The sequence below is a fragment of the Schistosoma mansoni genome, chromosome 2 (genome assembly GCF_000237925.1).
Source record: "Schistosoma mansoni strain Puerto Rico chromosome 2, complete genome".
Taxonomy (NCBI): domain Eukaryota; kingdom Metazoa; phylum Platyhelminthes; class Trematoda; order Strigeidida; family Schistosomatidae; genus Schistosoma; species Schistosoma mansoni.
Genome location: NC_031496.1, coordinates 14,268,563 through 14,281,912, shown reverse-complemented (window position 1 = coordinate 14,281,912; position 13,350 = coordinate 14,268,563). Strand labels below are relative to the sequence as shown.

Below are 13,350 nucleotides of genomic sequence, written 5' to 3'. Positions count from 1 at the left end.
GGTCCAGGAAAGTTGTCTTGACTTCTGGACATTAATGAAAATCAAAATTATCAAAGAATGTATGACGTTCAACAATCAATTCGAATCTATAGTATGCTTGTCCAATCACGTTCAGATATTGACTTTATTAAGCAGAATAACATGTATCACTTTAATGGGGATCATGTGAAGAGTTCGAAAAGTGAATATATATATATATATATACGCTGACTAGTGTAGGGGATGGTTGGAAGAGAGTTAGGGGCGGCAAAACCAAAACATGGCATCAGTGCTTCAAGTCACTAACTTCTAGTCTGAGCTATGTCGGTAGATGCATACTACTTGGTTGGGGTCTGCGTGACTATCGTAACCAATGGTTGGAGACTCTACGTGATATGGCTCAGAATCGATCACAATGGCGTGGGTGTATACACTCTTTATCTTCCCTTAAACCTTGAGATTAAAATTACTTCATATCTGTCTTTCTTCCTGTACTATATCCTTATATACAGCCTTTCTTTCATATACTACCACCACTAAATTAACTATTTCTATGAACTTGGTGTTCATCTTGTGCTAACGAGGTATGGCAACTTGGACCGATGCATAAATGTGCCTGGTCCCACGTTGTAGCTAACTGACTGACCGAAACCCTTTCTGAAGTATTATGGTTCCTTCGAAGTTGTTCATGTGTCCTGATTTCGCATAACTTGTTCGGTGGGCATATGTTTGGAAAATCAATTAATACTTATTTGTACCAATCCTCATGTTTTCTCTATAAGGATCATGAAATTAAAGTGATTCACGTCTCCGCGTTTAGGAATCAACATCTCAGATACAGCAAAAGAGAAGCTAGTTAACACACAAATGTATTATTTGTTATCTTTTCCTAAATCTCGAGAATTTCCTTTAAATATTTGTACTTTCATTCCTAGATTTCTTAAATTGTTATCAAATAACACACTCCCTATACTCAGTTTTTCACCATCACTGATATCCTTTCAACCGATCGCTTTCCCCTATATAGTTTTTGCTGTAATGTTGTGAAGTGTGCCCAAATAAACCGATGCACATCTATCCTAAGCCTTGTATAGTGTATGAGTAACCATGATTATTCACTGGTCTTAAATGATTACCGAATCATGAAGACAGGTAACTACTTGTTTGTACTGAAGAAAGTTAAATTGTTATATATTGATTGGGATCATGAACCGATTGATGTTAGACCACTATTGAAAACCTAGAAGCACTGGACGGCCGTTTCGTCCTATTGTGTGACTTTTTAGCAGCGCGCATCCACAATCCCGCTTGCGGGAATTGAACCCAGGGCCTTCGGTCTCGCACGCGAACGCTTAACCTCTAGACTACTGAGCCGGCATTCATAATACCATATTGATTACTATATATTGCTTTATTTGAATGAATAGTCATTAATCAGCTGTCTTTGGTATAGCTATACATCAGTCTAAACCAAAATAAATGAAAGCAGTTTGTAACTATGAACGAGTGATTAATTGATAAGCGGCTAAATAATTCAAGTCGATCAAATCGACAAGTGAATAAAATGCATGTTTAAAATGTATATTTTATTATTCTTACCTGTCCACAGATTTGATTAATTTTTTATATAATAATTCAGTTGCAAAAATCAAGTTGTTTTGATTATCTTCCAGATTTTCATTTGATTGCAGAAGTCTCGGATCTACTTCATAGGATAAGTTCGATTTGTTTTGATTGAATTTTGTCATATCTTCCAACAATTCATTCGTATTAATTGATGACATGTCACCTAATTGTTGCACACAGTTGTAGTTAGAAATATTGTCACTCTTGATAGTGTTTACCGGTTTATTATTGAAATTATTTTTTACTGCTGCTGTAGCCACCATTGGTGGTGATGGTGCCAAAGTTATGTAAGCACTTGAATTTCCGGCATCTCGTCTAACTAGCTCCATAAGTACGGGACCTAACACTGATTGTAAATAATCGCGTCCAAATTGTTTGAAACAATAGTTCATAATTTTACTTGTCATTGTATTACCACGTAATGGTGATTGCATGCTATCAGCTGATTCCAGCTAAATATTATAAAAATATAATGAAGATGAATAACAAGAAAAGTTATTAATTTAATAAGAATGATTTTAAGACTGAGGAATACATTTTCTCTTGGTTTCGACGATGTTAAATCTTTAAGAAAATTTTGCACTATATTGATTGCTGAACTGTATTTTCTCATTGATATAGGTGGTCATGATTTTCGGATAAGGTCAACAGACGTCCTAGCTGACAGTAATATGAATGAACGCTTAAACATTTGATTATTCTATTTGTAATTGACAGAAAATAAGTTAGATAGTTGGAAAAATATTCACTTTCTTGAGGACAACTTACATTTGCGAACTAAAGTTTCTATTATAAAGTTCTCACCATAAAGTCAGAATTCAAATCTTACCTAACAGGTACAAACCTAAAGTCAAGCAAAATGATTACAAAGTACAATGGACTAGTGAAAAGCTGTGCACAGTTGAACTCGTCATAATAATATGGTAGCATATTTGACGCCGATGACTGTAATTAACTGTTGGTCTAATTGTTGCACGTGAGGACTGATATTAAAAACATTTCAACATAACTTATGTAGGGTTCCCCTTTCATGATACCTCCGTACATGTGTTCCTTTAATAAAAATCTTAGGCTACCTCCTTTCTAGCCATAATTAAATGGTTAATAAATCTCAGGCAAGATTCATACAAACTGTAGACCTACTTTCATTGTTTTAGTAGGTTGATGAAACTAACCATAAAATAACAAAAGCGTCATTCGGTAAATGATAATTTTTTTTGAAAAATTTCGTTGGTAAAAATTATAAGGGTTAATTAATATCTAAATCTAAAATCTTATATTAGGCGAGACTTCAGATGAAATGTTTATGATGCTACTGAATTTACTATTTGAAATATTCAGTCCCTACTAAGTCAATAAACATTAAGTAAACAGATAAACCATTTAATCACTAAGAATTACATTAATTTCTACTTACTTATTTCATAACACAGGAATTATAACACAATTACATACTATGTTGATAGTTTCCTTCAAAAAATTACTTTGGAAATTTTCAGGTTATCATCTACTGAATGATATTGTTTCTTGACAAGTCTTGGTTCGGTTGCATTGATGTCATATGTAGTATATATATATTGTGCAGGGCAAGTCATTGGTATTTTGATTAATGTAATCGTATTACGATAGCAGTTTCATATGCTATTATTTATTTTCTAGAACTTATACTATACTGGGTTAAATGAATCTCTCATCTAAAAACCATATAAGACATAATCACCTAAGTGAAAGGGAAAATAAGCTAACTTTTGTACACAGTACATAAATGACGTTTATTGACTTAGTGAAAAAGGTAATGGCAAAAATGTCTTACTTATTATCTTTTCTTTATAAAAAATAGATGATTTATTTCTAAGCAGTATCCTAATAAATAACTAAAGGTATTCATATGGGAACCATACAATGAAAAATTTAAATCAGTAAAAATAAATCATGTAGACATTATGAAATAACTAACTTCTTTAGAAAAGACATTGCAAAACAATTGACAAAGTAATTGTTTAGCATCAAATAAAGTCACGAGAACTCGAGCTAATTCATCCTGTAAATGAAAAGTACATCAATTTATATGTATTTTTAGTGTATAGACTTGGTAGTTTCTGTCGTAAATTTAACATTTCAATAGAAAAGCATAGTTATTCTTATAAAGTTGGATAGTGGTTAGCAGAGGAAGACAAGACATATGTTTCATTTCATTCGAGGCTCTTCAGCCAGATTTGAATGGGTATCAGTTTTTATGTTCACTCGTATGAAGCGAAAACTATTGCATTCCATTTTCAGTCTAGACATTAATACCGAAATGTTGGTACATTTAGCTGAAATTTTCCAAGTAAAACAAAGTCTACATTAGAACTGGTACATCTATAGTTAGTCGTTCATTGTATTTATAATGACTAGGTATTTCAACTCACTTATAGATATTATTAATCTCATTAGGTGTATTCTGATTGTGAAGAGTTTTACCTTAAATTACGAATGTCACCGTGGTACAAATGATTCGATCATCGACTAGCACTTGTTGGACATTTTGAACAATAGTTAGATCTTATTGCATATTCGATAAATACCTGAACGAAAGTTCAACGAATAAAATTTAAATGCATTGACGTGATCATGAATTAACTATATTATGTAGTCTTTGGGAAACCACAATTTGTTACTAAGATTGGAATATATATTAGTCGATAGCTTTTGACCAATAAGGTAGTAAATTTTCATATACAACTCTTTATACCAATTTAATAAAAGTAAGAATAACAAGATTTCATAAATAAAATGAATTCAGTCTTTTTCATGATTAGGTTTTTACGAAATGCAAATACGCATCGATTTTAACTATGTTTACAGTCATATCTTGTGTCTTATTTCTTTCATTGTGACTTTCGGTTCTGTTTCAGACAACTTTCTCAATTGTATTAACCAAAGAATATCAAATATTTGTTTTCAACTATATTACTATTTGTAACCGTGTATCCCATGGGGGATAGTGACAAGAGCTGATATTTTCATTAGAATATTTAATTTGTCTAATATTTTGTAATAAAGAAATTGATATCGTTTTTATACCCTGTTAATAACGTACAATTATTTCGAATTCATTTTTCAAGATTTCTCAGCAATAATTATGAACGTTTTGCTGTTGAAAAATTTCATTAATCGGTTTTCCACCTCACCCCAACCACTTTGATATTGTAAGCGAACAACCCATATCTATCTATATCTATCTGGCTTAATAAAAATTATGTGAACTGATGTATGCACAAGAAATTATATAACAGTTCATATTGTAGATTTATACGGGCACACACACACACTTGCTGATCACCGACTGACCAAATTAAGTAAGTTGTGTAGAATGTCTTTCTAACGTATTATATTCACTGGTGTTCCAAAATTTAGTCAACTATAATACCCTAATAGTGAGTTCTGGAGAATCCAGCTAAATAGACCACACCCACTTCAATCATGCCAAAAATAGTCAAGGGATTTTATTGTTTAGTTTCGTACACTGGGTTTGATTTTTCTCATGTTTTATTTGATTTTTCTTCCAGACTAACAAGAAATAAGTAATCTGGGGCATGTTTCACACAACCCATACAATAAATAAAATGAAATATCGAACTTCATGCGTGTTACGCAATAAGCGTGTTGAAGTATAGAGCTAATTTCTTATAATTGCTGATCATTACAAAAATGTACATATAGAAGTGATTGATTAAAGCATAAAAATGAGATGATACAATGTTAATTGAGTTATTTCAAGAAAAAAAGTCAACAAACCATATTATTGCAAGAAACAACTTGAGTAAGAGCCATAGCTATCGGAAGTTCTCCATTTTCACCAACCATAGTCACTAAACCAACTAAACGCTCATATCGTTCAGCTAAAGCTGTTTCTGCAAGAGTTTCAAATTCTGTGCCTTGTTGTAAAATTTTTGTCAGAACTTCCATAAATGCAGCTCGACTTTGTGGTTCTCTATGATAACCCAAACCTAATACATGTTAAAATATTAAGTTGGAGATATAACTAACTAAACTGTTCAGTAGGGAAACTATTTTTTTCAAATAAACATGTAGCGTAGAATATTAGAAGAGTCAAATTAGATAATAAACAGATATTTACCTGTTAACTATCAGTGGAAACGTCATACTTATTATTCATTCTAGTGATGCTTCGATAAAGATAAACGATTGAATAATTGTAAGAAAATAATATACCAAAAACATATCAACTTTTGTATACAGACAATAAAGTCCGCTAGAAGATGGATGTCTCCTATAAGTAGCTTCACTTACACAAACTGTGAAATTTCAACTTTGAACCACATAGAAATTATTCGAAAACTTTTTCTTGAACGACTAAATAGTTATTGCAGAACCTATGAAAATTTGTTTACTGGATGTTTATAGTGATATCTAGAAATCGAGTGAGTCAGTTCGATAAGGAAGTAAATGCAACAATATATATATATATTTCTCTATGATTCAGACGCTCGGTAACTTTGTATAGTTTAACACTTCAAAAATTAATGGTACTCAAATTCACATCAATGACAATCTAGAAGACTTTAGTTATATAGCTTTTCAAGTTGCTAACACTTTAATTTCTAAGTGGTTTACTGAGAAGTAAATGATATGAATAAAAGAGACTAAAGTTTTCATTTATCATCATTATAGGCTAAAATCCATAACCAAACTGATGTGGAAATCGTTTAAAACAAAGCTAAGCAACCGTTATATGACTATGTAGCGATTAGAGAATTTCCACAGTTTACACCATAGAGTGATCTTAATCAATCAAACGCTATCCATTCATTATTGATGAAGCGACTACAAAATAGAGATTTAAAATCATTTTTTATACTATAAAATTAAGTAAAACGAACAAAAAGCAGGAAGATCTAATTCAATTCTCACCTATCGCGTGCACTAATCCAGATTCAATGTTAGCATTTAAAAGGTTTGACATTGCTTGAACTGTAACATTACGTAAAGCTGTATGATTTTGTCTTATTTCAGCACCTTTTTCACGATCATCTGCCACATCATTTAATAGATTCATAAAAAGTGAGAAATATCTAATTTAATAAATAAATGAAAACAAAGAAAAGAATTCAGTGCTTGTCTATAATCAAAATGGCATATCAGATACTTTGTCACAACAAATTCCGACTTGATAATCAATTTATTTTCCAGAAAGATAAGTGTATTGAAATATTATTTCATATTATATGAGATCTTTGATTAACCACTATTAATTATTATAACTTACATTTGTGGAGGTTGATTAGTCAAAATTATGGGATTCTATTGGTCTACATCATTTATTTTGTTGGAATTAACTAAACTATGAAGAGTATACTTGCCTACTTCGTACAATATATTATCAACAGCTTATAAGTATTATGAAGTAGTTTGGCGTTTTTATTTGTCAACAATTATGTAGTTTTTCTCTATTCTATTCTGGTCCCGGTTAAAAGTCCTTTTTAATGTTATATATCTTTGAAAATCCTGATTTTATTTAGTGCGTTGGAGGAACTTGAACCAGATTACTGGGGAAGATATTAGAACTGTCTAACTTAAATCGCTGACATATATATATATATATATATATATATATATATATATATATATATATATATATATTATTCGATTGTCTTTTATGAACTCGGTGTCAGATTTCTGCTGTAAAATCGTTCATCCCGAAATTTCATGAATGTTTATACGAAATGCTGTAAATATTTACTGTATTCCAGTTGTGAACATTTAGGAGTCAATGAGAAATTAATAACCTCAAAATGATATAATCTTATTATACAAGCTTTATTTTGATTATACAAGTTTTACAAATTTATTCTTATCAATTAACAAATCATAATGTTTTTTATAGAGTTGAGATCATGAGTCAATTGACGCTGGACCACCATGGAAAATCTGGAAGCACTGGACGGCCGTTTCGTCCTATTATGGGACTCCTCAGCAGTGCACATCCACGATCCCGCCTCGCGAGATTAGAACCCCTTCTGATAAAAATCATAACGTTGGTAAGAAATGTTAAATATGGAATAAAATATAACAGTATCTATTAATCCAATAAATTTCTGTCAGTCAGTAGTTGAAAAACAGCCAGACGTAGTAACATTTATTTAAATAACTAACTAGAAATAAATTCCATAATACGACTTGTAACTCTTTTTTTCTATTTTCTTTTTATTCACTCCATTTTTCTTTTGTCTAAATATACAATTCACTTTTACGAACGTTTTACGATGCCTAATTTATAGCGGCCCCTAAATGCCCTGGTACGGCCTAGAGTGGGGAGAGTCCGCTCGCTCTCTCGAAATGCCCTCACATGGCCACGCATATATAACCTCTATCAGGGAAGTCCTACTCACTGCCTTCTCGTGGAATTACTGTTGTTTACAAACTTGAGAGGACAAAAAGCGAATGTCTGGTGCTTTAATCGGGTTGGTGGACACGGAAAGTTCACCTAGGGGAGTTGGAAAACCCTGATTCCAAACCAATGATTCACATGAGCTCCAGTATCCTGAAGGAACGAATGGCGTATGAATCAATCGTTGGTCACCGGCTACCATGGGACTGCATCTCCTTACGATGTTCCACTGCCTTGTGGATCAGACCTTTAGGTCAATGGCTCCGGCTGCGACCCCCTTAGAAAACCACCTGCTTCAGTTTCGGCTCCTGGGCAGTATCACAGCCCTCACACAAATCAAATGAGATTTGTGTAGCGCATATATATTTGGTGCCTCTTTGTACCAATATTTATGTGTTTAAATAAATAAATAACTTTATAGCATTGATATGATAAAAAATCATAGACATTTGTATACCAAGTTGTCTCAATAGGAAAATTTAAAATTTATATTTGATTGGTATAATTCAAATTTCATTCAGAAAAAAAGTGGAAAGAACTAATTATATATCCTTTAAAATAATTTCTAACAACAGAAACATTGTGCAATTAAAATAACGATAAGCTTACTTAAAATAAAGATCATCTGGAGTTGCTTACGAATCTAGTTTTAGTGTTTTCATTAGAAATATAGGAAGATAAACCTTGTTATTTATAAAAAAAACAACGCAGACTCACTTCGCAAACAAATGAGATTTGGCATCCATTAAGTCTGCTCGATCAATTTCTTCAGGTTGCAATGGCATACCATGAAGTAATGCAGCTACAGCCTCCATACATGCTAGATCTAATTCCCTTGTCTGAGCGGCAGTTTGTGCTACTATACCCGCAGTTGATGTAATATTTGGAACATTGGAAGAATAACTCCCAACACTCAAAGTTGTGACAGCAGAGACTGCGATGGATGGTACACGAGCTGAAGTAGTGTTCGTTCCTGTATACAAAGTATAATTAATACTACTTGCACCTGACCACGTACTGGCGACAGACGATTGTCCAGAATAAGATATACTACTAACATTGGATGTAGGTATATTACTTCCATACTTGGTTACATTGATTTGACCACTAATATAGTTAAATCCAGATGAACTAGAAACAGTGGATAAAGAATTACCACTGGTTGATATGTAATTTTGACATAACGTTGTTCCCGACAAAGCAGTTGACTTGGCAACATTCCAAGGTTGTGACTGTCCAATACAACTTAGCTCACCAGTTACAAATCGATTATTGTTTACTTTTCCATATGGCATACTACTGAAGCTAGTTAACTCTGTAGTACTAAAATAGGGTGAAAATGGGCTATTAGAAAATTGTCCGTGAGCAATTAACCCTACACCGATACCTAAACTTGGTGTTGCATTATCCCATGCACAATTAGAATCCAAGATATTGGATCGATTCCAAGCATTTGCTGATGACTGACCTTGGGATCCATAGTTCATCAGTCCAAAGTTTCCTGACGTTAACGGGCCGCAATATGGAACAACCGGACAACCAGTTATGTTACCATGAATACCACCATAGTTTGTAATCATTCCACTGACCCCACTGCTAGGTACAATGTTTGAATACGCTAATTGTGAATTGTGACTTGTTATCGCAATAGAATTGTTCTGGCTTTGACTTATGGGTATCCCTACTCCGGATGGGAGGAAAATTGATGGATTCACTTGTGATGAGTTAGACAAGGAAACATTTTCATTAAATTCTGATGTAAGAGAGCTGGCGATTGAGGTGTTTGATGATCCAAACACTCCGGAAACATTACTGTTATTACAAGAAGCAACAGTAGTAGCAGTAGACATTGTTGTTGTGATTATTGTTCCTGTTGAATTATTAGCCAAGTAATTTGTTTGTACGGAAAGATTAAGATGATAGCTACTGCCCATAATCCAATCACAAAGGTAATCTACTAATTTATTTCGAAATCTCATTTCCTAGGTGATAGAAACAAAAAAGTCATGATGACCGTAGTAACAAAAAAATAGTATAATATATCTATGAAGTACAAGAAAGATTTATGTTTAATGTAATAGAAAAGCAGAGTTATGTAATTATTAAATCAAAATATCCCGATCAACGTATCACAAATACTCGATTCAGGGTTTAATTAAATTTTCATATTTGACAATGAGTACAAAAGTCTCTAATAGGTTAGGTATTACATACAATATCAATTTGTACTAAAGGATGTATTTATTTATTTAAATTGTAATTAATAGTGACCATTAGCGGAATCTAAACGGTACATGTCGTGTTTTTCAGGATTCGTTGACTACATGATGCATCTATTACTAAAATGTTATTGCTAGAAGGAGTAAGACACATTTGGATCATTGAATTATGATAGCTTCATTACGGTTCAATGGATTCGATTAATGTTAGGATTTCAAAATAGAAACGCAATGCTATCACACTACATCTTTGTCTTTAGATATCTTTTTTTGATCGGATGAGTAATTATTTATAAATTTGGTCATGCATACAGTTCATTCACGTTTGCGTATTTGAAGAAAAAATCATTTTCATGTATCACAAAGCGATATTAATGTTTGAAAGAGTAATTTTCAATAATAATAAATGAATAGTCAAGATCAAAGAAAACATTATTCGTACAGAAATCAAGGAATTATTGAATTATTTATTCTAGTCAATTATATTCATTACACGGTAAAAACATAAAACACTCCGTAAAAGAATCTCTCCTCCTATTTCCTAAGTTAGTTATATTAGATTTGATAAAGTTCCACATAACATTTCAAAAACTATAGGTGAGGATAGATTTAAAATAAAAAGTAGTTAAAATAAAAGACAGATTTCTAAAGTTTGTTTAGTGATTTTATGATTTAAAGCAATTAGTCCCTTTGATAAATTTCGATAATGTAATAAGAAGACGAAGATTATCAGAACTATGTAGTGAGATATTAGCTCAATACATTTCGAACAATCTGATCACACATATACTTGTTAAGAACATTTATATATAAAAAATAAAAGGTCAACTAGACTGGAAATGGGGGTAAGAATAGACAAGGATAATAACAATAAAAAATAATGTGAAAACAATTTGACACCTAATGACTCTGGATAATAAGCTAATATTACCATGGTAGGTTTAAAGTGAGAACGAACTGTTTTTTGAATACACAAAGGGGGTTTGAATTTTCGTATGACTAAGGCTTCAATAAACCTTAGTATACGCCCTTTTACACTTGTATACAACACAACAAAAGCCGAGATTTTATGATTTATTTTGTAAACACATTTTCACAAATAAATTTTAAATGTCTAATTCATACTGATATGTAGTTGTTCACGTGATCTGGAAATTGGACAACTAATTATTCTTTGGTTAGATTAAGATTTGGGTTGATGGCTTAGTGACACGTTAAAACATGAGAGGATGGAATAATGCACATCTGAGCTAAATACCATCCTGAAAAATTAGTTTGTATATTGATTGGTCGGTAAATGGTATTTCTATAGTTATTTTGGCAACGAAGAATTATTTAATAGTCTCTTATCATTTGCATACATAACCTTTGAAAACGAGAATAATAAACGGCACTCACTACCAATGTGTCTGATTTGTATTAAGGAGTTGATGTTCATTTTTGAAATACATATAACTAAATATTAGAAGAGCGGTTACCCTGATATATTGAGATCTCTTTCCATTTATCTATAATGGATTTCCATCGTCTTATGATAATAGCAAAACTATCCCATATTATAAGAAAATTGTATAATCCGCTCGATGACGCTTCCAAGTAGTCAGATTTTTGTAAAATTATTCTGAAGATGAGATTCATTACGGTTTGAAGCAACCATACAAAGTTGGTTAGTTTCTGTTTTACAATAAATTAAATTGATTTTTATTAACTGATAAGATGATGCTTTATTCCAAAAGATGACTTTCATCATAATAAATTTAGGCAGTTTGTTAAATGACCACATGTAAATGAAGTGCATGTTTATGTCTAGTAATTAAAGAAGTAACAATTAAGTGAATATTTTTCGAAGTTATCAGTTGCGATAAATAAATGGGAATAATTACTATGATATTTTATTCAGGTACGATTGAAAATTAACGGAATACCTGTGAGAAAAGTTATTAAATGAACTGAATGATAAATATTGACTCAGATTCTTATACAAACAATAACGAATGTATGACAAGTTAAAACTTTTAGTCTATGCAATGGTGTAGTGGTCGTAAGAGTAGTCATACCAAATGGCGATAGTTAATTTACACCTAATACATATAAGCTATGTATGTTCTATTTCAAACTTCATCATCGTCTTTGCTTATTGTTTCAAGCATTATATGACATTTTAGAAAACTGAGAAATCTTTCTAAACATGACCCAAGTGCTAACTTATAAATGAACTGTAATTCCAATGTCGAAAAGATTTAATCGTCTATCAACTGTATTACAATTCACAGTAAAATGAAAATAACTATTCAAGTCCCACTAATTAGATAATCATATAGTTGTTTTAAAACTAAAGCTAAATCGACCTGACCAGACATGTATGTCAAGGTTAAACATTAACTTTAAAACGGTGAAGTTGTTGAGGCTTATATGAAAGAGTTTTAGGCAAAATATATTTGTATCAAATGTAAATCGCTTTATCTGTAACTTTCAAATGGTAAAACAGGAGGATAATAAAATACATCGGCCTATTTATGCATTCAATAGTGGAAAATAGTGATTAACAAAGTTGGGTTATTACACTAAACTGTTTTCTTTTCTTATTTCAAAAACATTGATAAAAACAAAAAAGGCAACAAACGTTCAACAGTTAGAAAAAAAGTGTTTTGCGCTTTTTAGCTCTCTCTCAGGAAACAACAAATGCGTGGGTTCTTGGGGGGTTAAGTGAAAATGAGATAAAAATAACCTGAAAGTGTTTAGAATAAGCTATAAGTAATTGAAAGTTATGAACACCATTGAGTGTTGTAGTATCAAGCAAGGCAGAAAGAAGAAAATTATGGGAGTTAAAAGACGTACTGAAGTTAAAAAATGTTTTGCCTGATTTGTGACTACCTTCACAGACTTGCCTTAGTTTAGGATTGCCAATTATTCTCGTTAATAAGAGTAAAATGTTCGACCATGAAAATACTAAATAATAATTTGTAGTATGCATTAGTAGATTATTGTGTTATTTATAATACAAGAGATTTAATGTGGACAAGAGATGAGTTAGATTAATATTTATGGAAGATTCAGCTTATCCATATTAACATTCGAATGAACATCAAATATTTTTTATACGATTACCGAAGTAAGTGTAGTGAACGAAGA

General features: G+C 31.8%; 1 protein-coding gene across 1 annotated transcript in view; it reads right to left on the bottom strand.

The window, feature by feature from the left end:
* Smp_148460 (putative neurofibromin) overlaps positions 1-13,350 on the bottom strand; it is a gene marked incomplete at both ends in the record, with an annotated part of 92,036 nt that overhangs the window by 43,217 nt on the left and 35,469 nt on the right. The window contains 7 exons of the mRNA XM_018795782.1: positions 1,579-1,729; positions 1,946-2,047; positions 3,559-3,646; positions 5,386-5,597; positions 6,523-6,683; positions 8,717-8,933; positions 9,927-9,981. Of these exons, the coding sequence (XP_018650060.1) occupies positions 1,579-1,729; positions 1,946-2,047; positions 3,559-3,646; positions 5,386-5,597; positions 6,523-6,683; positions 8,717-8,933; positions 9,927-9,981 (986 nt within the window). The remainder of the gene's footprint in view (positions 1-1,578; positions 1,730-1,945; positions 2,048-3,558; positions 3,647-5,385; positions 5,598-6,522; positions 6,684-8,716; positions 8,934-9,926; positions 9,982-13,350) is intronic.